This window comes from Mus musculus, chromosome X, assembly GCF_000001635.26.
Source record: "Mus musculus strain C57BL/6J chromosome X, GRCm38.p6 C57BL/6J".
Taxonomy (NCBI): Eukaryota; Metazoa; Chordata; class Mammalia; order Rodentia; family Muridae; genus Mus; species Mus musculus.
In genome coordinates this window covers 75,140,122-75,167,296 of record NC_000086.7, presented here as the reverse complement: position 1 = coordinate 75,167,296, position 27,175 = coordinate 75,140,122, and the positions used below count along the sequence as shown (strand labels likewise).

General features: G+C 43.0%; 1 protein-coding gene and 2 pseudogenes across 2 annotated transcripts; 1 reads left to right on the top strand and 2 right to left on the bottom strand.

The window, feature by feature from the left end:
- Nucleotides 1-3,540: 3,540 nt before the first annotated feature.
- On the top strand, nucleotides 3,541-21,240 carry Smim9 (small integral membrane protein 9). Of its 2 annotated transcripts, NM_001033786.2 has the most exons (5): nucleotides 3,546-3,642; nucleotides 5,662-5,866; nucleotides 17,381-17,491; nucleotides 17,996-18,093; nucleotides 21,049-21,240. In NM_001033786.2, exons 2-5 carry the CDS (start codon nucleotides 5,677-5,679, stop codon nucleotides 21,061-21,063), a joined length of 414 nt encoding a protein of 137 aa, NP_001028958.1. In that variant the 5' UTR covers nucleotides 3,546-3,642; nucleotides 5,662-5,676; the 3' UTR covers nucleotides 21,064-21,240. The 2 variants fall into 2 exon arrangements, with proteins under 2 accessions (XP_030107238.1, NP_001028958.1); XM_030251378.1 differs by lacking the exon at nucleotides 17,996-18,093 and having other exon boundaries at nucleotides 3,541-3,642; nucleotides 17,381-17,510; nucleotides 21,049-21,180.
- Gm8503 lies at nucleotides 10,823-11,645 on the bottom strand (annotated as a pseudogene).
- A 1,196-nt stretch (nucleotides 21,241-22,436) lies between the features above and the next one.
- Fam220-ps (family with sequence similarity 220, pseudogene) lies at nucleotides 22,437-24,097 on the bottom strand (annotated as a pseudogene).

The following is a 27,175-nucleotide window of genomic DNA, read 5'->3' as shown; positions in this document are numbered from 1 at the left end:
AGAGTTTAAGAATTAAGAAGTTACGTATTTGTGTGTATGGAATCCCTATGAGACAGTACATCTTCATTAATCTGCAGAAAAACTTCCCAATGGGAGGGGGAGTAATGCCCAGGGATTGTTAGATTAATGATGACAGAAAAGGCATAGCAATAGCAGAAATCAATTCTGGGACAACATCCCTCAGGCCTTGCCTCCAAGGGCTCATTCACCTCAGTTCCAAGGAGAACCATCTCTGGAAAATCACCTGCTGGTCTTAGCCTTTCCTAGATGACTCCTGACACTCTTTGAATCTTTCTGAAATCCTGCGTGCATGGGCTTTGTGAATACCATGTGTAAACTGTTAAAAAAAATGGAAGAGAACATGTGTGCTGCATTAATTTACTCTGTTCATGTTCATACTGCATTGTCCCATTTAATTTCCCTAAAAAATGCAAAGTCAACAATAAAATCATTAGAAATTTCAACACAGAGATAACAGAACTTTACAGCAAGTACAAGGCACAACTCTGCATTGGTCGCTTGAAATTCAAAAGTCACTCAGCTTATTAACTCCAAAATTCAGACCTAGAGGAACTATGAGATCATAAATGCTTTTTTTCCCATTTTAGTTGCTAAATGTGGAAATATTTTTTTACATAGAATAGATACTTTATGTAGCAGTCATATTCTTTTTATATGTGGAACAATCAAGCACAGGGTACTAATTACCAACTTATACCAGCCTCACTACCTATCAGCTATCCTAAAGAGCACAGGGCAGTATTCAAGTTTAACACTCCTACAGATCTTGCTGGGTCCTTCAGCTCTTCCAAATTCTAGGAAAGGTGTATGCTTAGCTCTTTGAAGAAGGTTAATTTTTCATACAAATAAAACCAACACCAAATCTGGAAGTATTTAAGAACTGAATGTACTAGGTATAGTGGCCCACATCTTTAATCCTAGCACTGGAAAGGCTTCTATGGCAGACTTCTATGAGTTTGAGGCCAGCCTGGTCTACATAGCAAATTACAGACCAGCCAAAGATACATAGTGAGAACATATTTAAAAACTACAACAAAACTGAAGCTTTTAGACCAACTCACTGGGCTTCAGCTTATCCTTCAGACTTCCAATGAACACTTGCTTCTGACAAATTTATTTCATATTCCCTTTCTCTGATGTGGCCCTTTAAGGTTCTCTTTCTGTGTGAATCCACTATGCTTGCAGTATCTTAATGCTCGGCAGTCTTCCTGAAAGGTTTCTTTTTTAGAACATTAACTGTCCCATTCTCAAAAGGTTTTGATGTGTAATCTGTGATACCTTAGGAAAAAAAAATATTCTAAGCCCCAAAGACACTTTAATTTCTGTTTGTCCTCGATCAACAAAGACCTTTTTTCTCATTACTGGGAATAAGCCTAGGATCTCACACATACTAGGCAAGCACATGCTCACTGAGCCATGTCCCCCTAACCCCATACAGTATTTATCGCGTTACTGTAGCAAAGGGCTGCTACTTCAGTGCATCCCAAGAAATATCCAATCGTTCTGAACTCAGTAGTAAGCAATGCCAGTTAATACTGCTGCCAGTGTAGCCTGAAGAGTCACAGAGGCCTGTGCTCAAACATACCTAGGCTCTCGACTGCCATGTAAAATTCCAGAATGAATCAGAGTAAAGCACGGTTAGTGGGATTATTTGTTAAATATCAAGACAAGACCCATTTGTGAGAACCAAGTGTGAGCATTAGAGTGCATTAGCAGTAGTTCAATATGTGATTTGAGGGCTTTGAAGCTATTTAGTCTGCAACTAAACTTAGTTATTATAGAAAATATGCACTGGTATGTAATTTTTTTCAAAGCCTACTTTTAATGATGATTTTTTAAAACACTTTAACCTCCCTTCTATCCCACCACCCAACAGAGGTGAGCCTGTTTTAGAAATGGTTCTGTGGAGCAAATTTCATCTGCATTGTCAGGAAATCAGCAGTTTGGTTCACAGGTCAGCAGTGGCAGCTCTATCCACTCACAAACACTTCACAGATATACCAGCAGTCCAGTTCAATAGTGTCAGGATAGCAGCAGTGGTGGCATGACCTAGCAGGAACAGCTAGGCCTTGATCAAATCAGCAGGAAGGACCAGGAGGGACTCCAGGAGTTCTTTGCCATGCCTCTCTCAGCAAAGCAAAGATCAGCAAAGACACCAAACCAAGAAACTATACAGCTAGCTCTACCAGCAAGCCAAGCCTTGACAAGCCAAACCTCAAGCTCCTTTCCCAGTCCACTGAGTCCTATTTATTCTCCCTCCAAACATCACGTGTTCTCCACAGGTTTTGCCTCGCCTCATGTTTTGCATGGTGTCTCTGTCTCAGCTGACATCACTCTGCCAATCAGAGTCCTTAGAAGTGGCAAGAAACTATAGCACACCATCAGTTTTTTGTTTCGTTTCTCAATATGGAATCCTGACAAATGCAGCTCAACTACACAATGTAAGGCAGACCAATACATGTGTGTCATTACTGAAAAATCCTTCATCACATGTCCTTTCATGTGGTTGCTTTAGCAGAACATCCTTTCACCTGTGTCCGCTTCAGTGAAACATTCCTTCATGAGTCTGCTTTAGCAAAACACCATCCAACACAACTGACTTTCCAAAGAACCCTTAAGTTTCCACTTCACTAGTATATTTATTTTTCTTTTCTAAATAATTTTATCATTGAAGAGAAAATTTTTAAAATTTTTATTTTATTTTAAATTCATTTTTACACTCCATATTCCATTCCCCGCTCCCCCCATCCACCCTCCGACTACAACATGTCCCACACCTCCTCCCCACTCCACCCCTGTCTCCACGTGGATATGCCCATCCCCTACCACACCTGGCCTCTAAACTCCCTGGGGCCTCCAGTCTCTTGAGGGTTAGGTGCATCATCTCTGAATGAACACAGACCCAGGAGTCCTGAAGAGGAAATATTTTAAGGTACATTATATAGATTACTATCTGGTGAAAAATGCTAGTTAAGATTATAATCATTAAGCAAAGTTGTTATTTACTCAATTCACAAGGAGATTGACCTTAAGGCATAGTTTATTAGCCATTTTAATAACTTTTTGTGATCTTAGAAAAGAGATCACAAGTATTTTTGCAGATGATCTAATCGGTTATATAAAAATTCCTGAGTATCGGCCAGTGAGAGATGGAAATCATAACTGACGGAAAATCTCTTTCCCTTCCTATGTATCCTCTATTTCCTAGCTAATTATCCTTAATCCTGTCATATTAAATGATTTACCATTAATAATATGAAATAGCATTTTATTCATTAAAATTTGATATACACACTATTATAAGGTATAGCAAATACCATGTAGTGAAAAAATATTTTGGAATTCTTCACACCTAAGAGACTATTAGTGTGAAAATGAATTTAAGTCTCAGCTCACATATGCATGCTTGGGTGGAAAAAAAGCTGTCTGTTCATTTAACTACCAACTAGAGCCCACATGGGTGTCAAAGGTGGTTAATGATATCATAGAATGGTGGAATTCTAGCTGGAATTCCAGAGACTTAAGAGGATGACTGGTGATCTTCTGAAGGCTTTTAGCCTCTGAATACCATAGTCTAATCCCACTGTTTCGTTGGTTACCTTTGTTCTTAGTTAATTTCAGGTAAGTGGCTTTACACCAGAATAACCTCTCTTTAAGCCCCTTCCAAATATAAATAAACATATCTGTTAAAATATCTTAAGTAAAGAAAGCCCAAAATATTGTTATCAGTGAGATGGCTGGGGTCTTTTTGTTCTACTTGGATGAAAATTGTCAATATGTGAGGAAAAAGTTTTCTAGTGCTAGTAGTCTTGGGCTTTTGAGTGTCAAAGAATCATGGGCTGGGGTGACTGAATCAGAAGTCTGTAATACCAAGTGAAGAGAACCAGAGATGTAAGGCCTTTGACCTTCGAAACCAGAAATGTATAGCTATAGGTGTTCTGACATAACTGCTTTACATAACCAAGCTAGTAAAGGTTCTCAGTTTTAAATAGCAGCTTATGACGATAGCAACAGTCAGAAGCAGTTAATATTACAACTCATAGCCTTAGGGCAAGCCTCTCAGGCTTGGTAGTACTCAGGAACTTTTCTAAAGACTAGGGCTTGTAGTCATCATTACAAAAGTTCTGCCTTCTCTAACCTCTGTCACTACTCTGCTGCCACTGCCATCCCGTGCTGTTGCTCCCAAACCTTTGCTGCTACTCTACTGCTGCTAGCTCATTCCACTTCACTCAATTAAAAAAAAGTAGCCAAAACAATAGCATTCTAGAAAACCTTTTATTAAATAGATCTAATATTGTAACCCTAGGGGGTGGGACTGTAAAATAGAAGGGTTTCTCCCCACTTACTCAAAAATGACCTGAACAACCTGGCTAAAATATGCAAATGAATGGTTATATTTATACCACTGACAGCACAACTTCCAGCTCTACCAATGACTGACTTCTTGCTGAGTTACTGAGAAGCCGTTCTTTCTCCCATCTTGAGTAAGATTAGCTGTCATGTTAGGTCATCTAAACTTCATCAAGGCTTTTCATGCCAAGAATAATGCCTTCCAAGGCCAATATAGGTTTTCTAGAGCAAGTTTGGAAAAGGCAGGATTTCAGGTTTTTCAGCCTTTTGCCTGTTTGATATTCAAATGAAAGTGAATGGCTATTAGATCACTTATGATTGTGACTATTCCTCATTCATGAGAGACACCCATCATTCATTTACTCAAAAAAAAATGATTGGGCTGGAAATATGGCTCTGCGAATAAAAGCACTTACCTCACAAGACTAGCAACCTGAGTTTAATCCCTGGATGCCAAAATAAAATGAGAGAATGGGCTCAATCCCAAAAGTTGTCCTTATGTGCACATAATGGCATATATGTTCCTAAACATACACAATAGTACATAGATTAAAATAAAAATATAAAATACCTGAATATGTCATAGGTAATATTCAGTAGCAAACCAAACAGGAAAGAAATCTCTGTATTCATGGAGAACATACCATAGTTCAATAAAATAAATAATGAAGTAGATTAATTAGATTTGATGAAGTTAATGAAGAAAACTCAAGCAGGTAAATGACTAGGTGGTTTGTTTGAAAGTGGGACAACTTTTATAAAGGGATTGCAAGGAAATCTACCTCAAGAAAATGACATTTGAGCACTTTAAACATGTGAAGTAAGAAGGCATAGACATACATGTCTGGGTTGGGGAGAATTCTTTGAAACAGGGATGGCAAGTGAAAGAGCTCCAAGGAAAGAATAAGTCATAGAGCCGAATCACAGTGACCAAGGAAAGCTTAGTAGGACGTGAGATCAGAGACCAATTCTGACTACTGCTTACAAGATCTGCTTGCTTACTGTAGAAAAAAGATGAAGGAAAGCAAAAACACGACGACGGTGAGGGGTTATGCAAAGTTCATAAAGCTAACGGGATTACTCTGACAGATTAAACGTAGGATTCAAAAGTGAACAAATATACTTGAATGGTACCCAACAAGCACATAGTTTTATGGGAGTTTTATTGGTTTGTAGAACCCACAGACTGGGTTCAAGATTCACTTGTATAAATCAATGAATTACCTTTGTGTGTGGCAGCTGGAAAGCTTTTTAATATAAGTTGAATGAGACTCTGTTCTGACTTTTCAGACAAAACAAGAGTTCATGAAGCCTCTGAAGCTGTTCTGCATAGGACTGCTCTTGTGCCCTCTGGTCTGTCTCTTGTTAGAGACAGCTCCTCCTCCTTCAGCTTTACTTACCCTTGAAGTGAAAGAAAAAACAGGATTGAAATCAGATGCAATGGGAGTATTTGCTATTAGGAAGAATACTTCTGACATCAACAGACAAGTCTCAGGTCAGGAAAAAAAAAACTGCTTTCATGCTATTTTGACAAATGTTCCCAAGTACAACTGAACAATTAAAGTTGTTGCAGGTGGATTAAGGGAAGGTTTCACAAAGGTAGCAAAATTGATTTTTTTTTTAAATTGGCATATCTTCTTTTATTTTTTTATTATTTATTTATTTTAAACTCCATATTTTATTCCCCTCCCGATCCACCCTCCAACTGTTCCACATCCAATACCTCCTCACCTCCCCTTCTCCACGAGGATGTCACCACCCCCCACCCCCACCACACCACACCTCTAAATTCCCTGGGGCCTCCAGTCTCTTGAGGGTTAGGTGCATCTTCTCTGACTGATCCCAGACCCAGCAGACCTATGCTGTATATGTATTGGGGGCCTCATATCAGCTGGTGTATGCTGCCTGGCTGGTGTTCCAGTATCTGAGAGATCTGGGGATCCAGGTTAATTGAAACTTACAGGGTCGCCCTCCTCCTCAGCTTCTTACAGCTTTCCCCTAATTCAACCACAGGGGCCAGCAACTTCTGTCCATTGGTTGGGTGCAAACACCTGCATCTGATGCTTTCAGCTGCTTGTTAGGTCTTTTGGAGGGCAGTCATGATAGGTCCCTTTTTGTGAGCGCTCCACAGCTTCAGTAATAGTGTCAGGTCTTGGGGCCTCCCCTTGAGCTGGATCCCACTCTGGGCCTGTTGCTGGGCCTTCTTTTCCTCAGGCTCCTCTCCATTTCCATCCCTGCAGTTCTTTCAGACTGGGACAATTATGGGTCAGAGTTTTGACTGTGGGATGGCAACCTCATCTCTCACTTGATGCCCTGTCTTCCTGCTGGAGGTGGGCTCTATAAATTCCCTCTCCCCACTGTAGGGCGTTTCATCTAAGGTTCCCCCCTCCCTTTGAGTCCTGGGTGGTTCTCACCTCCCAGGTCTCTGGTGCATTCTGCAGGGTCTGTCCAACCTCCTACCTCCCAAGGTTACATGTTTCCATTCTTTCTGCTGGCCCTCAGGGATTTCAGTCCTTTTCCCCCACCCAATACCCGATAATGTTCCCCTCTCTGCCCCCCACTTTCACTTTCCTTCCCAAGTCCCTCTGTCTTAGTTAGGGTTTTACAACTGTGAACAGACACCATGACCAAGGCAAGTCTTATAAAAAACAATATTTAATTGGGGCTGGCTTACAGGTTCAGAGGTTCAGTCAGTTATCATCAAGGTGGAAGCATGGCAGTATCCAGGCAGGCATGGTGCAGGCAGAGCTGAGAGTTCTATGTCTTCATCTAAAGGCTGCTAGTGGAAGTCTGACTTCCAGGCAGTTAGGGTGAGGATCTTATGCCCACACCCACAGTGGCACACCTACTCCAACCAAGTCACACCAATTCCAACAAGGCCACACCTCCAAATGGTGCCACTTTCTGGTCCAAGAATATACAAACCATCACATTCCACTCCCTGGCCCCCATAGACTTGTTCAAACACATGAGTCTATGGGGGGCCATACTTAAACATAGCATAATGCAAAATGCATTTAGTCCAACTTTCAAAGTCCTCATAGTCTATAGCAGTCTCAACAATGTTAAAAGTCCAAAGTTCAAGGATTCTTCTAAGATTCATCCAATCACTTAACTATAAGCCCCAAAGAAAGACAGGAAACCAGCTGGGCAAATGCCAAACTCTGCATCTCCATAGCTGATGTCAAATCATTCTTCAGATCTCCACTCCTTTTTCATCTTTGTTGACTGCAACAAACTGCTTGGTTCCACTCCCTGTTAGCAGCTTTCCTCAGCATGTATCCCATGGCTCTGACATCTTTAACATCTTTGAGTCTCCAAGGCAATTCAATGTTACAGCTTCATGTTTCAGTGTCTGGGATTCCACTTGATCTTTTGGACTCCTCCTAAGGGCTGGCATCACTTCTCCATCTCTGTCCTCTGTAGCACTCTAAACTCAGGTTGATCCACTCCACTATGGCGGCTGTTCTTGGTGATCATGGTACTGACATCTCCAATACACTGGGGTGTTTCACTCCAACTAGACTTCACCAATAGCCTCTCATAGGCTCTCTTCATGATGCCAAGCCTCAGATCCTTTGCAGGACCCCTTTAGTCCTGGGCCATCAACTACAACTGAGGCTGCACCTTCACCAATGGCCTTCCATTGCCTCTCACAGTGCCAAGCCTCAGCTGCTCTTCATAACCCCTTCATGCTTTCAAAACCAGTACTACCTTAGTGACTCTTTCCCATTACCAAGTACAGCTGTAGCGGGAGGTACAACCTTGGCTACCTCTGGAACATAGCTTCTTTGTGCTTGAAGAAAACACTTCCCAGAAGATTTCACCTCAGTGATGCTGGTCTCTTCTTAATCACCGCTAATTTCTTAGCTCCAGCTAACCAGCATCGATTGTCCAAGTAGTCCCTTCTATTATTCACTTTGAAGCCAGAGCCATATGGCTGAAACTGCACAGTTCTGCTGCTTGTAGGAACTGGAACATGGCCCCCTTGTTCTATTGCATTATCACCAGCTTTCTGTTCTTCAACTACCTAAGATTGGCTATTCTGGATCTTGCTCTGTAGATTGACCTTGAACGAAGAGATCAGCATGCCTGTCTCCTGAGATTAAAGGTGTGTATCACCATGCCGGGATCTAAATTTAGCTGGGTAGGGATCTTGCCCCAAGGTCCCATCCCCTTAATCTGTTATCTCCTAGAACACAGGATCTTGCTCCATTTCACTTCCTGGTATATACTCGAACCATATATTTTATATTTTTCCTTTCTAAGCTTCCTATGCTTGTTCAAACTTCTCTTCATAAGACTAAACCAGAGAACAAAATCTCTGCTGGGTTTTTGTTGTTGTTGTTTAACTTCCTTTATCAATGCAATTAATCTGAGTCTCTTCACCTTAGCCTCAGGCAGACTTTTCAGACAAGGACAAAACGTAGCCACATTCTTCACCAAAATACCACAAAACCAGTCTTTATGCCACATTCTGAAATTCTTCTTCTCCTTTGAAATCTCTTGGGCCAGGTCAACACAGTTCAAATTACTCCCAGCAACAAAGTCTTCCATATTCCTACTAGGATGACCCATTAAGCCCCATTTAAAGCATTCCACTGTGTTCCAACTCCAAAGTCCCAAAATCCACATTCTTTCAAATAAAAGCATGGTCAGGCCTGCTTTTTTCCATTGTGTAAATGAACCACATTTTCTGTATCCATTCTTTTGCTGTGGGACATCTGGGTTGTTTCCAGCTTCTGGCTATCACAAACAAGGCCACTATGAACATAGTGGAACACTTGCTCCTGTGGCATGGTGGGACATCTTTGGGGTATATTCCTGTGATGGTTTGTATATTCTTGGACCAGGGAGTGGCACCATTTAGAGGTGTGGCCTTGTTGGAATAGGTGTGACCTTGTTGGAGTAGGTGTGTCACTGTGGGTGTGGGCTTAATACTCTCACCCTAAGTCAGTCTTCTACTAGCAGCCTTTGGATGAAGACAGAACTCTCAGCTCTGCCTGCGCCATGCCTGCCTGGATGCTATCATGCTCCCACCTTGATGATAACTGACTGAACCTCTGAACCTGTAAGCCAGACCCAATTAAATGTTTTTTATAAGACTAGCCTTGGTCATGATGTCTGTTCACAGCAGTAAAACCCTAACTAATATAATTCCCAAGAGTGGTATTGCTGGGTCTTCAGATCTTCTTCTATTTCCAATTTTCTGAGGAACCTCCAGATTGATTCAGAGTGGTTGTACTAGTTTTCAATCCCACCACCAATGGAGGAGTGTTCCTCTTTCTCCACATCCTCGACAACAGGTGCTGTCACCTGAGGTTTTGATCTTAGCCATTCTGATTAGTGTAAGGTGGAATCTCAGGATCATTTTGATTTGCATTTCTCTGATCACTACAGACTTTGAACATTTCTTTAGGTGTTTCTCAGCCATTCAAGATTCCTCTGTTGTGAATTCTCAGTTTTGTTCTATACCCCATTTTTTGATTGGATTGTTTGGTTTTTTGATGGTTAGCTTCTTGAGTTCCTTATATATTTTAAATATTAGACCTCTATCAATGTGGGGTTAGTGAAGATTTTTTTCCCAGTCTGTAGTTTGCCAATTTGTCTTATTGGCTATGTCACTGGCCTTATAGAAGCTTTCCAGTTTCATGAGGTTCCACTTATTAATTCTTGATCTTAGAGTGTGAGCCATTAAAGTTCTGTTTAGGAAATGTCCCCCTGTGCCAATGAGTTCAAGGCTCTTTCCCACTTTCTCTTCTATTAGATTCAGTGTATCAGGTTTTATGTTGAGGTCCATGATCCACTTGGACTTGAGCTTTGTGCAAGGTAACAAATATGGGTTCTAATTTCATTCTTCTACATATCAACAGTCAGTTAGACCATTTGTTGAAGATGCTTTCTTTTTGTCCATTGTATATTTTTGGCTTCTTTGTCAAATATCAAGTGTCCATAAGTGTGTGGTTTTATTTCTGGTTCTTCAGTTCTATTCCATGGATCAACCTGTCTGTCTCTGTACCAGTACCATGAAGTTATTATCACTATTGCTCTGTAGAGCTTGAGGTCAGGGATGGTGATTCCTCCAGCTATTCTTTTATTGTTAAGTATTGTTTTAGCTATTCTGTTTTTGTTTTGTTTTTCTTTTTCTTCCTTCCTTTCTTTTTTTTTTTTCTTTTCAGATGAATTTAAGAATTCCATGTCTTTGAAGAACTATGTTGGGATTTTGATGGGGATTACACTGAATCTATAGATTGCCCTTGGTAGAAGGGCCATTTTTACCATGTTAATTCTGCCAGTCCATGAGCATGGAAGATCTCTCCATTTTCTGAGATCTCCTTTGATTTCTTTTCTTTCTTTCTTTTTTTTTTTTTTTTTTTTTTTTCTGCTCCAGAGGCTGTATCCTAGTTTTATTTTTAAAGGGCCTGCGCCGCAGAGTCAATATAAAAACACAAAAAGTCCTGTCAGTTTAATAACAATAAAAAACCCCAAAAGTGGAAAACTGAGGGCAAGGGAAATGACCCCTAGGCAGGGGCACCGGGATCCCTGCTCATGGCACCAGGCCTGGCTGCAGGGTCCCCCGGTATTGCTGTTGCTACGAGGTTGGGGGACAGTGATTGTCCTGTGGGAGCCAAGGCCATCTGAGTCAGGACCCTCACTTCTTCTGGGGTGTGCTCAGCTTCTGCATGCCCCAGATCTTGTCCAGCAGGCCAGAGATGAAGGCCTCAGTGGGTTTGTAACAGTCAACTAACAGCTCCTTGACTCTAGCAGCCCGGGTATCATCACTTTCCATGTCTAAAAGTTCATCCACATCTATCTCAAGCTCCGGGATCTCGTCCTCCTGGCAGTCATAGAGTCGCGTGAGCTGTTCTAAAATCCACTCCTCCAGGTTGAGGCGCTTCCATAGCTCCTTGCGGTCGTACTTGATGGTGACCTTCCCTTGCCATCTCACCGGGCCATCGTCATCAGCGCCCCCCCCCCCCCCCCCCGGCCTTTGCCTGCGGCCCCAGGGGAACTCTGGAAGTAGACTTGGGGCCCTGTGCTGCCACTGCCCAGCCGGGTTGCCTGAGCAGCTAACGCCGCGCCCCCTGCGGGGCCACTGTCCGCCCTAGAGGCCGCCGGGGCCACGTGCGCGCTCCGGCCCCTCCCTGCGCCGCCGCCTCCCAGACGCCCGCGGGCTGGCTCTGGGCCGCTGGCTCTGGTTAGCTCGCGGGCTCAGTTCCGCGCAGCTCCGCGGCGAGGGCGGCGGCCGGGTCGCCCGGGGGCAGCTGCAGCATGAGGAGCCCCTGGGCTTGGCCTGGCCGCGCCCCGCCCCCTCCCCACTGATCCGCCCGCCCTTTGTCCCCCTTCCCCCCCTCCCCCCTGCCACCGCCCGACTTGATTTCTTTCTTGAGAGACTTGAAGTTGTTGTCATACAGATCTTTTACTTGTTTGGTTAGAGTTACCCCAAGATATTTTATATTATTTGTGGCTATTGTTGAGGGAGTTATTTCCCTAATTTCTTTCTAAGCCTGTTTATCATTTGTATAAAGGAAAGCTACTGATTTATTTGAGTTAATTTTATATGCAACCATCTTGCTGAAGTTGTTTATCCACTGGAGAAGTTCTCTGGTAGAACTTTTGGGGTCGCTAATGTATACTATCATATCACCTGCAAATAGTGCTACCTTTATTTCTTCTTTGGCAATTTATAACCCCTTTATCTCTTTTTGTTGACTTATTGTTGTAGCTAGCACTTCAAGTACTATATTGGATACATATGGGGAAAGTGGGCATCCTTGTCCCCGATTTAATGGGATTGCTTCAAGTATCTCTCCATTTAATTTGATATTGGCTGTTGGTATGCTGTATATTGCTTTTTAAAAAGGTGATCCAGAGTGGGAATCCCTCAAAGCTCCATTTCCACCAGACACATACAAGCTGATCTGATCCATCCCAGAGTTCCAGCTCTATAAATGGTTGTATTGGTGAACCCTCTTATCTTAGTTAGGGTTTTACTGTTGTGAACTTCCAGGTCCCAGGAGGAAAAGGCAGATACAGGGAAAGAGAGGAGGCTTTTCTTCCATGCTTTGGAACTAGTAAAAAGCAGAAGTCATGTAAGGCCTCAGGACAGCCAGGGCCTGTGGCCCACTGCAGACAGGTTGCCAGAGATGTTTGGCAAGGGCTGATTGGAACAGGCCATTGAGTTTGAGGCAGAAATAGAGCCAGAGATGGTGGTTTAATACGGGCACACATTTCCAGGCAGGAGGTTCTGCACCCCAAATTTTTGCCACAAAAAGAAATCTGTAAAATAATAAAGCTGCCTGACTAATTTTTATCCATGGAGCACAAGTGGGTAGAAAAAAGACGGGGTTGGAAGATGGTTGCAAGCAATGATGAGCTAAGCTGGAGGGGCTGGTAGTGTGGTGGCAGCTCCCGGGCTAAGTCAGTAGCATATTTTTAAAACTACAAGCTGATTATGGGATGGATCCCTGGGTGGGGTAGTCTCTGGATGGTCCATCCTTTTGTCTTAGCTTCAAACTTTGTCTCTGTAACTCCTTCCATAGCTATTTTGTTCCCTATTCTAAGGAGGAATGAAGTATCCACAAGTTGGTCTTCCTTCTTGATTTTCTTGTGTTTTGCAAATTGTATCTTGGGTATTCTAAGTTTCTGGGCTAATATCCACTTATCAGTGAGAACATATCATTTGAGTTCTTTTGTGATTGGATTACCTCACTAAGGATGATATCCTCCAGATCCATCCAGTTGCCTAAGAATTTCATAAATTCATTGGTTTTTGTTTTTTTTGTTTTTTGTTTTTTTTTTTTTTTTTTTTTTTTTTTTTGGTTTTTCCAGACAGGGTTTCTCTGTATAGCCCTGGCTGTCCTGGAACTCACTCTGTAGACCAGGCTGGCCTCGAACTCAGAAATCTGCCTGCCTCTGCCTCCCGAGTGCTGGGATTAAAGGTGTGCGCCACCACGCCCAGCCATTGTTTTTAACAGCTGAGTAGTACTCCATTGTGTAAATGTACCACATTTTCTGTATCCATTCCTCTGTTGAGGGACATCTGGGTTCTTTCCAGCTTCTGGCTATTATAAATAAGGCTGCTATGAACATAGTGGAGCATATGTCCTTATTACCAGTTGGAACATCTTCTGGGTATATGCCCAGAAGAGGTATTGCTGGATCTTCTATGTCCAAACCCAGACACTATTGCATACGCCAGCAAGATTTTGCTGAAAGGACCCAGGTATAGCTGTCTTGTGTGAGGCTATGCTAGTGCCTGGCAAATACAGAAGTGGATGCTCACAGTCATCTATTGGATGGAACACAGGGCCTCCAATGGAGGAGCTAGAGAAGGTACCCAAGGAGCTGAAGGGGTCTGCAACCCAATAGGTGGAACAACAATATGAACTAACCAGTACCCCCAGAGCTCGTGTCTCTAGCTGCATATGTAGCAGAAGATGACCTAATCGGCCATCACTGGGAAGAGAGGCCCCTTGGTTTTGCAAACTTTATATGCTGTAGTACAGGGGAATGCGGGGCCAAGAAGTGGGAGTGGGTGGATAGGGGAGCAGGGTGGGGGGAGGGTACAGGGAACTTTTGGGATAGCATTTGAAATGCAAATAAAGAAAATATCTAATAAAAAAAACCCTACAAGCTGTTGGAGAGATTGCTCAGTGGTTAAGAGCTCTGACTGCTCTTCCAGAGGTCCTGAATTCAATTTCAAACAACCACATCGTGGTTCACAACCATCTGTATTAGGATCCAATGCCCTCTTCTGGTGTGTCTGAAAATAGCTTCAGTGTACTCATATAAATAAAATAAATAATAAATAAATAGATCTTTTTTATTTTTTTCCATTTTTAATTAGGTATTTAGCTCATTTACATTTCCAATGCTATACCAAAAGTCCCCCATACCCACCCACCCCCACTCCCCTACCCACCCACTCCCCCTTTTTGGCCCTGGCGTTCCCCTGTACTGGGGCATATAAAGTTTGCGTGTCCAGTGGGCCTCTCTTTCCAGTGATGGCCGACTAGGCCATCTTTTGATACATATTCAGCTAGAGTCAAGAGCTCCGGGGTACTGGTTAGTTCATAATGTTGTTCCACCTATAGGGTTGCAGATCCCTTTAGCTCCTTGGCTACTTTCTCTAGCTCCTCCATTGGGAGCCCTGTGATCCATCCATTAGCTGACTGTGAGCATCCACTTCTGTGTTTGCTAGGCCCCGGCATAGTAGATCTTTTTTTTTTAAAGGCAAAAAAATAAAACCATGTCCTATATAGTTCCATCATAAGCTCACTGAGTAAGACACAAAAGCAAAAATGACTAAAACTACACACAATTTGTGGGGGCCATAACTAGCCATAACATAATACAAAATACATTCATTCCAACTTCCAAAGTCCCCATAGCTTATAGCAGTATCAACAATGTTAAAAGTCCAAAGTTCAAAATCTCTTCTGAGACTCATATGAGCACTTAACTGTAATCCCCTAAGCAAGACAGGAAGCCAGCTGGGCAAACTCCAAACTCTGCATCTCCATATCTAATGTCAACATGGACTTCAGATCTCCAACTCTTTTTTCATCTTTGTTGACTGCAACAAACTTATTTCTCTTGGGCTGGTTCCACTCCCTGTTAGCATCTTTCTCAGCAGATAGGCCACAGCTCTGCCATCTCGAATACCTTTGGGTCTCCAAGGCAACTTCAATATTGCAGCTTCTTGTTACAATGTCTGGGATCCACATATGATCTTCTGGGCTCCTCCAAAGGGCTGGCATAACTTCTCAAGCTCTGTCCTCGAAGCTCAGGTTGATCCACTTCACTGCTTCTGCTGTTCTTGGTGCATCTCCAATACACTGGGGTCTTCCACTACAACTAGGTTTCACCAATAGCCTCTCATAGGCTCTTTCATGGTGCCAAGCCTCAACTTCTTTGCATTGCCCCTTCAGTCCTGGGGTGTCAACTACAACTGAGGCTGCACCTTCACCAATGGCCTTCCATGGCCTCTCACAGGGGTCATGCTACTCTCCAGGACCCCTTCATACCTTCAAAACCAGTACCACCTGGGTGGCTCTTAAACATTACCAAGTACAGCTGCAACATAAGGTACAACCTTGGCTACCTCTGGAACATTGCTTCTTTGTGCTCTTAGAAAACACTTCCTAGAAGATGTCACCTCAGTGATGCTGATCTCTTCTTAATCACTACTAATTACTTAGCTCCAGCTAACCAGCATCAATTGTCCCAGTAGTCCCTTCTATTCTTGACTCTAAAGCCAGAGCCACATGGCTGAAGCTGCCAAGTTCTGCTGCTTGCAGGAGCTGGAACATGCCACCCCTCCCCCTCTTGTTTTATTACAGTATCACCAGCTTTCAGTTTTCCAACTCCTTTACTTCCTAAGCTTGGCTGTTCTGAAACTTGCTCTGTAAACTGACGTTGAACTCAGAGATCTGCATGCCTATCTCCTAAACACTGGGTTGTTTAAAGGTATGGTCCACCAAGCCTGGACTTAAGCTTTTCTTCACCTAGAACTTGCTCGGTTCTAGGCTGGCCTTGAGCTCAGAGATCTGCTTTTCTTTGCCTCCTGAGATTAAAGGCTTGTACTACCATGCCTTGATCTAAACTTTGCAGGTTGGGATCTTGCCCCAAGGTCACTACTCCCTTAATTTAAATTAATATCCTTGAACACAGGATTCAACTCCATTTCACTTCCTGGTGCCCCTTTAAAAATCAAACCATATAATATTTTCCCTTTCTCAGCTTGCTATGCTTGTTTAAAATGAGACTTAACCAGTCTATAATGGGCATTTCTGAGACTTCCTTTGTCAATGCAACTAATCTGAGTCTCTTTACATTAGCCTTAGGTAGACTCTTCAGGCAAAGGCAAAAATTGCCATATTCTTCACCAAAATACTACAAAACAGTCTGTAGGCCATATATTGAAATTCTTCACTGAAACCTCTTGGGCCAGGTCTGAACAATTCAAATCATTCTCAGTAACAAAGTCTTCCATATTCTTACTAGGATAGCCTGTTAAGCCACATTTAAAGCATTCGACAGCTTTCCAAATCCAAAGTCCCCAAATCTACATTCTTCCAAACAAAAGCATGGTCAGACCTATCACAGCAATATCCCAGTCCCTGGTACCAACTTCTGACTTAGGGTTTTACTGCTGTGAACAGACACCATGACCAAGGCAACTCTTATAAGGACAACTTTTATGTGGCTGGCTTAAAGGTACAGGGGTTCAGTCCGTTATCATCTAGGTGGGAGCATGGCAGCATCCAGGTGGGCATGGTGCAGGAGAAGCTGAAAGTTCTACATCTTCATCTGAATGCTGCTAGCAGAATACTGGCTTTCAGGCAGCTAGAGTGAGGGTCTTAAAGCTGACACTCACAGTGACACACCTACTCCAGCAAGACCACACCCACTACAGCAAGGCCACACCCACTAATAGTGCCACTCCCTGGGCAGAACATATACAAAGGATCACATCTCTGAACTTCATGTAGCAGAAAGTTTTGTGTTCTCTGGCCTCTTTCCTTGGCATAACATCAAATCACCTGCCTCAAATATTCTAAAGGGAAAACGAAATATTTCTAGCCTCTGTTGATCATCAGGCTTACCCAAACTTTCTTTTTTCCCCAATTTTCTTTACCTCTCCCTTTTCTATACATAGGGATGATGGCCTTCTTTCTATTTTGGGGATATTAACTCCACTCAGCCTCCTTTTAACACTTTCAAACCTACTCTAGGTAACACTTTAAGATCGTCTTATCGGTTTATACTTCTCTTTCACAAAGTATCCCTTCAGATATTTGAGATGAACAAAATTTTTCCCATTTGACTGATGACACAAAATGATATCCATGTTATATTACCTTTCAAAATAATGGGGTTTTGTTAGCTTGAAGCAGCACAGCAACTACACATAAGTTCTGGGCAATTCCAAGATCATAATATCTGAGGCTACTATTTGATTACCTTGACTTCTCCTCAATAAATGCACATTCTCTTTCTACAGGACTCCAGAGGCCATGGATGACCAAGTTTAAAAATCACCTGTCAGATTTCTTCAAGAGCTCCATCCCTCCAGCAGCTATTTTTGCTCTTTTTGTCACCACAGCAATAATGAGTATTCTTTGCTGCCTCACGTAAGCTACTATACAATAGGGAGAGGAAATGAGAGGGGCTGGGGAAGTAGAAACATTCAGGCTCCCCATCAGCTGCTCATTTGAAATTAATGAAGAGTTTCAAGGAAAATCACTTTAGTAGAAAAACTCTGAAGGCCCTTTTAAAAAGCCTTAAGTGTATAATAAGAGATAGAACACAAGAAGAAACCTATGACAGCAACCAAGCATATTAAGAGATGAGGCTACAAATTTCATTGTCCACTTTTCAAGACTAAGTAGATATGAGTAGAAAGTAGCAATGTGGAATCAAAAGTCAAATGCTTTCTAAGAATTTCACTGGTTATTATTAGCTATAATTTTGAGAGAAATTTATTGCCAAGGGGGAAAAAAAACAAGCTGGCATTAAATGAGCCATCTATTGTAAATATTTAAATACTTTGACCTTCCAGTAGCCCACCAGCTCTGAAGACCTTTAAGTGGGGTATGTTCCTTAACAGTTGCTGCAGGGGCAGCCATAGTGAATAAAAGACTTGAAGAGCCTCATAGACAATGGACAATTGACCAGAGAAGTTCTCTTGAAATGCAGAATATGAATCTAATCAAGGTCTGCCTAGTAGGATTCCAGAATTTTCCCCCTTTGTGTCTCTTGTTGTCCCCCTTTCAAAATGGGAATGTTTACAATGGTTACCATTTTCTGAGCTATCATTATTAGAGGGTATGGTGATTGGGGTCGATAACTTGGTTTTAGTTCATAGATTACTTAACAAAGCAGAAACATTCCAAGACTAGAAAAATCAAGGACTACCCGGATACTCTGGACTTTGAACTGGACAAAGATGTAGAAATTGTAATTTTGTGAAAAGGGTATGCTATAGGTTAGGTGTTCTAGAAGCACACAAGGAGGCAGGAATTTGGTATTTAGAGTATTTTAAGTATTACGATCTGTAAAAGGCAAATATGTGAACCTCCTTACAAGTCCCACCAAGCCTTGACTGACCCCGTCAGATTTGTCCTATAGTACCCTGAAAAGACCATCATAACATCATTTTGAACATTATTGGGTGAGGGCTGTGAAAAGAAGTAAAGGGCAGCCCTTTGCAGCAGAGGCAAGTTCTGAAGGAGTTAACTCTAGAAGCTGTCTGCTTACAGTGCCTTGAGCACTTATGGTAACAAGTCTTTTTTTCAAGGGAGCTTCTGGGTGGCAAGTTTACATATGTATCACATTGTGGCTATATTCCTTGTATGAAGTGAAAAGTAAACAGATATTGCGTGGTAAGAAAGCTCTTGTTTCTCCTTCTCAAGAAAAACATGACAATCTGAAATCAAACACTCACATAAATGAAACACAAAACACAACAGACATCGACGAAAACATAAAAGATATGCCATACATGGTTTAAAAAGCAAGCAGTACTTTAACAGAGATAAATAGTTTAGTGAAAATCACATTAAGGAATATATCATGACTGCCCTCTGAAAGACCCAACAAGCAGCTTGAAAGAGTCAGATGCAGATATTTACACCCAACTAATGGACAGAAGCAGCTGACCCCAGTTGTTGAATTAGGGAAGGCTGAAAGAAGCTGAGGAGAAGAGCGACCCTGTAGGAAGACCAGCAGACTCAATTAATCTGGACCCCCAAGATCTCTCAGACACTGGACCACCAAACAGGCAGCATACACCAGCTGATATGAGGCATCCAACAAACATAGAGTAGAGAACTTCCGGGTCTGTGTTCATTCAGAGATGATGCACCTAACCCTCAGGAGACTGGAAGCCCCAGGGAGTTTAGAGGGGGGGGGGTAGGTGCATCCACGTGGAGACTGGGTGGGGTGGGGAGGAGGTGTGGGATGTGGAGCAGTTGGAGGGTGGATGGGAGGAGATGGGAATGGAATATGAAGTGTAAAAAATAAATTAAAAATAAAATAAAATTTTAAAAAAGAGAAAAAAGAAAAAGTGGTAGATACAGGAGATACATGATTTCCTTAATAAAGAGTGCAAAAGCCAGCAAATTAAAACACTTAAATTTTCATTGTAGAGATAAAGGAAGTCTTGAGTCTATAGTCATAAAGGGAGCATGGTAGTGGATACACAGTGGAATCTCAGTAACACTCCTTATTAGGGTATTTCACAGTAGGGACTACAGTAGCCTTTCTGTGCTTCCTTCATCCTGAATACCTCTATTTACCACTAGCTGCAGCTGTAATGAACCAGTTCATTACCTGAGTCAATCATCTGTGAAACCTGGTAAATCACCCAATTCTCTGGAAGCAATTCTGACAGCCAAGAGGACTCACTGGCACTAACAAGTATACAAACATACATATGCATGGAAATATAGCATGGTTTATAATGTTGAGGAAAAGCCACAGAGACAACATAATGTCCATTAGTCTGAACTGGTGAAATAAAGTATTGCATATTCATATATATTCCATGTTTATGTGAAAGGATACTTATGTGGAAACATATTGATGAAACACTATTGAGGAAAACAAACAGCTTATAAAAGGCATACACTTTAGCCCAAATTGTTATTAAGAACTAAATGTAGGGTCTTCAGAGATGACTCAATTAATAAAGTTATCTGATCATACTCTACTACAAATTCTAAACCTCACTACAAGTACATTTGTGTGTGTGTGTGTGTGTGTGTGTGTGGTTTGTGCACATGTATGTGTTCATACATGTGTGTCTGAGGCCAGAAGAGGACATGAGGTGTTAGTCTATATAACTTACCACCTCATTCCTGTGGAGACAGTGTCTCTCACTGAATCTGGGGAAGTTTAGAAACCAACAAGCCCAGGAGTCTTTCTGCCTCTGGCCCCTACAGCACTGGGTGGGTTTCAGGTTGTTTTGTGTGTGTGTGTGTGTGTGTGTGTGTGTGTCTTTTTTGTTTTGTTTTTTTGAGACAGGGTTTCTCTGTATAGCCCTGGCTGTCCTAGAACTCACTTTGTAGACCAGGCTGGCCTCAAACTCAGAAATCTGCCTGCCTCTGCCTCTGCCTCTGCCTCTGCCTCTGCCTCTGCCTCTGCCTCTGCCTCTGCCTCTGCCTCTGCCTCTGCCTCTGCCTCTGCCTCTGCCTCTGCTGGGATTAAAGGCATGCACCACCACGCCCGGCTATGCCTGTCTTTTTACATGAGTCCTGGAATCTGAGCTCTGGTCCTTAAGCTTGCATAGCAATAAACACTTATCAACTTAACCATCTCTCCAGTCCCTCTGGTTTATTTTTTAGACCAAGTCTCTTCACTGAACTTAGACTTTGAACTTGTACACATACACCACACACACACATTCATAAACACAAATTAAAAAAATTGAAGAATCCCACCTGATACCAAGTTCTGGCCTCTATAGGCATTCACACAAGAGTATTCGCTCCCAAATACATGTGTGTTCATACACCACCATCCACATGTGCCAGAAGTGCACGCACGCACATAATACACACCACATTGGAACAGATAATATGATTATATAGTAACATTATGCAGACCAAAAGAATGGATAGGAATGTAAACAGTTGAACAGTAACCATAATATCTATCTTCTTTTCTTAGCTTTTTGGTGGGTGAACCAGTCCACTGAAGAACTAGAAGACTTAATGGGGGAAGTGTGGTATCTGACTCAACAGATTCCACGAGCTGGAGAATGTGTTATATGCTTAAAATGAGATTAAATCATTTTTCCATCTTAAATCCTGTTTTAATTTTTCCTTTTGAAAGATGCATAATAAAAACATAAATAGCTTTACTACAGATTTGATTTAAAAAGTAATATTTATTAGAAAATTTTTTTGGAAAATTCAGAAAAAAGAAAAGCTATTCAGAATTATATACCTAGAAATATATGCTATTAACAATTTCATGTATCTCCTTTTCTTAGAGTTTCTATTGCTGTGGAGAGACATCATGACCAAGGCAACTCTTATTAGGGTGAAATATTTAATTGGGGCTGGCTTACAAGTTCAGAGGCTTAGTCCACTATCATTATGGCAGGAAGAACACCAGACATGCAGACAGACATGTTGCTAGAGAGGGAGCCAAGAATTCTACATCTGGATCTGAAGGCAGCAGGAAGCAAAAGAGACTCTGGGCCTGACTTGAGCATCTGAAACCTCAAAGCCCACCCCTACAGTGACAAACTTCTTCTAACAAGGCCACATCTAATAATAGTGCCACTCCCTATGAGTCTATGGGGGCCATTTTCTTTTTTTCTAATTTTTAATATTTGGAACAATGGCATGTGTACCACGGCTTGTATGTGGAGGTCAAAGGACAACTTGCAGGAATCTCTTCTTTCCTTCCACTATGTGGGTCCCAGAGATTGAAATCAGGCCATGAGACTTGGCAACAAGCCATCGCTCTGGCCTTGCTTCTAGTATTTTACCACCACGAGTGAAGCTTTACAACAAACAACACTGAATGTATGTCTTTTTTTTTATTATGCTAAAGAACAGATTTTATTATTTTCCCAAAACACTAAAATAGCCCATGGCATAGTAATTTAGGACACAATATAAATGACATATACAGTCAGGTTCCCCCCAACTCTCCCATGGCTGTTTTTAACTCTGTCTTGGGTAAAGAGGCTTTAAAATGTCCACTCTTTGAATGACCTTTATTAAAGTTACCAAACCACAGAGGGAGGGAGGGTCACTTTGGAAGAAAATCTTAATGTAAAAGAAATCACAAGTCCTGGGCCGGTGTAAAGGAAAACACTTCATTACTTCGTTTGCCATCTGTGTTCCGTGGGCAGGAAAGCCTCAAACTTTTCTGTAATTGTAAATTATCCTCAATTTAATATTGCAACTTCTCCAAAGTGCCTCCATTAAAAACTGCAACTCAGGCGGAAGGAGGGGGACATGTGAGAAGGGACCTCTGGCTGCAGGTCACCGAGTCAGTACAGTGCAGAAATGGCAAGCAAGACTCATGACCGAAGCAAGGCTTACAAGAAGTGGAGGGCATAGCCTACAGGCCTCCACTTCCATCAGATGGCCAGAGGGGAGCTGAGGCAGGCTGCATCTCGATGCTAGCCCTTGAGGATGGGTCTCCATGATTTAGAACTCTGCTAAAGGTTCCTGTCTGATCTGATACGGAGCAGATCAATCATTTTCCCGGGGGGAGGGGAGGGATTCCCAGTTCTGGGCGTCTTTCCGAAACGATTGAGAACATGCTCGAAGACGTCCCTCTCCATCAACCACCGAGGTGCGTCTGGTTCACAGGAAACAACAGGAACTGAACGGCTGCAGCATACGCCAGACTTAATGCAAAAGAAACTGCAAGACAACCTTTATTAAAGTTAATCTGCTATTTTTATTGTTCTGCTTGAACCTTAACTATGGCATCAGAGACTTGCTAATCTGGAAGATTGCAGAGCCAGTGACCCCACGACTATCTGCGGACCATCTGAAGTACTTGAGAGTTTTCTCATCTTCTACTGTTTCCTCTGAAAGCACGGGATTGAAACAGTCAAGGGACACACGCCTCAGCTCGCCTTCTGGGAGAACTTTATAATAGGGGTAAGCATAATGCAGCTGGCACAGCTCAGAGTATCGGTGAGACAGTTCTGACCAGATGCCTAGCCCCTTGGGGACAGCACTTAGTGGTTCACCTCTTAGGAATCCCACTTCCCTCAGTTTTGGATGGCCTGGCCATCCTGACACCCAGGACTCTCCTTTGAGGTACTGTCCACGGTTGTCTGTGGTTCTGGGCTCTCTTCCTGGCCAGTCACTTCCTAGTGCATCCCCAATGCCACGGGACATCCCGGCTAGTTGTTCTTCTGAAGGAGCAGGGGACAGAGCCACAGCCTTGCCAAGGGAGGCTGCTGGGGTTGAATTTCTCCCCATTGATCCCTTCAGAGACTGAAGCACTTTGAAGCCACCATAACACAGGAGGCTGGCCTTGCTCTGACCATGCTTCATTTCTGAGGCTGCCGCCGCCATGGCCCGTGACTTTCCATGGCTATCTGCTACAGGCTGGTCTGTCCAAGAAGGCACAACTGATGGGCTGGGGTTCCTCTTCTGACTTCTTTTCTTAAGGCCACATGCTAGTTTGTCCGGGTCACCTCCTTGTGACTGTTTGGCCAGGCAGACACCCAGGGTCCCTCTCCCAGCCTTCATGCTCTGTGCCCTTTGATGCAGTGAGTCGGGGTGAGGCCTGTCAGTCAAGGATGGCCTTCAGTGGATCTCAATGTGAACCTGCAGGCGCACGTTGAGCATCGTGGAAGCCAGGATGTAGAGGTAAGGAAAGTTGATGCGCAGCCGCCAAGCCAAGTCAAAGAAGATGAGCAGCGTGCGGGTCAGCCCCTTGCAGAAGACCCCATAGGAGCGGGCAGCGGCCGAGCGCGACAGCCGGACAGCCAGACCCGACAGAGCCGTCGCCATATAGAGATCCGCGGCGCCCCCACTGCCCGCCCGCCCTCCCTCCCTCTCCGCGCCCTGTCGCCCAAGGCCTCCTCCCCCGGGCCGCTGCTCCGCGCTCAGCGATCTCAGAGAGCAAGGGAGACCGCGGCGAGGCCGGAGGGCGGGCCGCGGGGGAGCCGAGTCTGCGCGTCACTCTCCGGAGGCGACTCCGCCAGCTACCACCTGGATTCCTGGCCGTGCGGCCTCGTGTCTCTCTTTTTTTTTAACTATGTATGTATATATTTATATGCATGTGAGTACACTGTAGCTGTCTTCAGACACACCAGAAGAGGGCATCTGGTCCCATTACAGATGGTTCTGAGCCACCATGTGGTTGCTGGGAATTGAACTCAGGACCTCCGTCAGAACTCTTAACCACTGAGCCATCTCTACAGCCTTATGGGGGCGGGGGGGGGGGGTCATTTTCTTTCAAACCACAACATTCCTTTTGAGATTTATATCAATGTATATATTACTTATTTCTCAAAGTCTATAAAACAATAGTTCTGTTTAAATAAATGTCATGAAAAAAAAAAACAGGACTCTCATCATTAGCTTTAGGAGGTGCTGGATTAATCACATGAAAATGTTTTTTTTGCTCTCCAAATTCTAAGAACCTTTGATAGACTAATACAAACTTCAACAAAGTATAAAATAAGGAATATTTTATGAACTGATTTTTTTAACATAGTGAATATAACATGTGGTTTAACTATACAAATAAAGTTTTAAAGTTTTCTATATATTTGGTATTATAAATGCAATGCAAATAATAGTTTAAAAAAGCCGGGCGGTGGTGGCACACGCCTTTAATCCCAAGCACTCGGGAGGCAGAGGCAGGGGGATTTCTGAGTTCCAGGACAGCCAGGGCTAAACAAAGAAACCCTGTCTCGAAAAACAAACAAACAAAAAAGTTAAAAAAAATAATTTTCTCTTCCTTTTTTTTCTGTTTAAAAGCATTCATTCCAGGGATGTATATTAAATATTTTCTGTAAACCAGGCACTAGGTAATACTAGTCCTGGATATTATGATTAGAGGATTTTGTACAGCAAGACACTCTAAATTTTATATTTCTTTTTTTTTTTTTTTTTTTTTGGGTTTTCGAGACAGGGTTTCTCTGTACAGCCCTGGCTGTCCTGGAACTCACTTTGTAGACCAGGCTGGCCTCGAACTCAGAAATCCGCCTGCCTCTGCCTCCCGAGTGCTAGGATTAAAGGCGTGCGCCACCACGCCCGGCTTAATTTTATATTTCTTAACATAAACTGCTAAAAGTAGACTTGTTAGGTTATATTCCATGATCATATTAAAGTTTTAAAATATTATCCTACAAACTGGTTGTACCTATTTGCAAATTAGGCCCTCGGCTCTCCATAAAGTGTCCTTAAGACTGTTATTTTAGCTGGGCTTGTTGGTGCCCAGCTTTAATTCCCACACTAGGCAGGCAGAAGCAGGTGAATCTTTGAGTTAGATGACAGTCTGGTCTGCAGAGTGAGTTCCAGGGCAGCCAGGGCTACTCAGTGAGACCCTCTCTGTTGAAAGAGAGGTTACGATTGTGTTATTTCAGACGGGAGAGATGGTTCAGATGTTAAGAGAGCACTTGCTGTTCTTCAGATGAACTGGGTTCAGTTCACAGCACCTACACGATGGCTCCCAGCTGCCAGGAACTTCAGTTCTAGCATATCTGATACCCTCCTTCTGGCTTCTATGAGCACCAGGCATGCATGTGCTATACAGATATACATTCAGGTAAACCACTGTACAAATAAAACGATTTTTCATTAAAGTAAAATAATTTGGGGCTAGTATCCCACTATATGCCTTGGTTGGGCCCACAACTCACTCTGTAGACCAGACTGGACTGGAGCTCACAGAGATCAACCTGCCTCTGCCTTCCAAGTGCTGGGATTAAAGGTATGTACCACCATGCCCAACTTAACTTCTTAAATCTTTTTTGTTTGTTTGTTTTTTGTTTTTTGTTTTTTCGAGACAGGGTTTCTCTGTGTAGCTCTGGCTGTCCTGGAACTCATTTGTAGACCAGGCTGGCCTCGAACTCAGAAATTCGCCTGCCTCTACCTCCCGAGTGCTAGGATTAAAGGCGTGCGCCACCACGCCCGGCTCTTAAATCTTAAAAATAATATTGTGTCAATTCCTTGGTGTTTTCTTTTGTGTATGAGACAAGATACTGCTATGTAGCTCTGGCTGGCCTAAAACTTACTATGTATGCCAGATTGGCTTTGAACCCACAGCAATTCACTGCCTCGTCCTCATGAGTTCTGAAGATACAGGGATGAACCACTATACACAGTTTTTTTCCCTTTGATGATAGATTTCACTATATTGCCAGACTGCTCCAAATACTTAGACCCAAATAATCTTCCTGCCTCAGCTTCTTGAGTGCCTAGGTATGTAAGCACATGCCACAATGCCTGAAATTCCTGGCTCTAAAAATATATTTAATTATGCCATTTGTCTCTATTTAGTTCCTTCAGTTTTTGTTTGTTTGTTTGTTTGGTTGGGGTTTGTTGTTTTTGAGACAAGGTTTCTCTGTGTAGTCCTGGCTGTCCTGGAACTTGTTCTGTAGACCAGGTTGGCCTCAAACTCACAGTAATCTACCTGCCTCTTCCTCCCAGGTGCTGGGATTAAAGGCATACATCATGACTGCCCTGCTCCCTCCAGTTTTTAATAATTCTTTTAAAGTAGGATATATTAATTACACAAAATATGAGTTTGATTATTCATTTTTTATTATTTTTAATTTGTTTACATCCCAAATGCTGCCCCCTCCTAGTCCCCTCTTACAGCTCTCCCCTCTTCCCCTCCACTTTCCCTCCCCTTCCCCTCCCCTTCCCCTCTGAGAGGGTGATCCCCCCAGGTATCCCCCCAATCCTGGCTCATCAAGTCTCTGCAGGATTAGGCACATCCTCTCCCACTGAGGACAGACAAGGCAGCACTATTGGGGAATAGATTCCACATTCAGGCTACAGCTTTAGGGACAGCCCCCACTCCAGTTGTTGGGGGACCAAGCTGTGCATCTGTTACATATGTGTAGGGGACCTCAGTCCAGCCTGTGTATGTTCTTTGGTTGGTGGCTCTGTCTCTGAGAGCTCTAAGAGGTTCAGGTTAGTTGACTCTTCTGGTCTTCCTGTGGAGTTCCCGTCCCCTTCAATGTCCACAATCCTTCCCCAGCTTTTCCATAAGAGTCCCCGGACTTCAATCCGGTATTTGGCTGTGGATCTCTACATCTGTCTGAATCAGTGGCTGGGTAGAGCCTCTCAGAAGACAT

Coding starts and splice junctions, on each gene's coding strand:
- Smim9 (NM_001033786.2), top strand. CDS start 5,677: ATGAAGCCTCTGAAGCTGTTCTGCATAGGACTGCTCTTGTGCCCTCTG. Junction 5,867..17,380: donor CATCAACAGACAAGTCTCAG/GTCAGGAAAAAA, acceptor CTCTTTCTACAG/GACTCCAGAGGCCATGGATG. Junction 17,492..17,995: donor TGTCACCACAGCAATAATGA/GTATTCTTTGCT, acceptor CAGTTGCTGCAG/GGGCAGCCATAGTGAATAAA.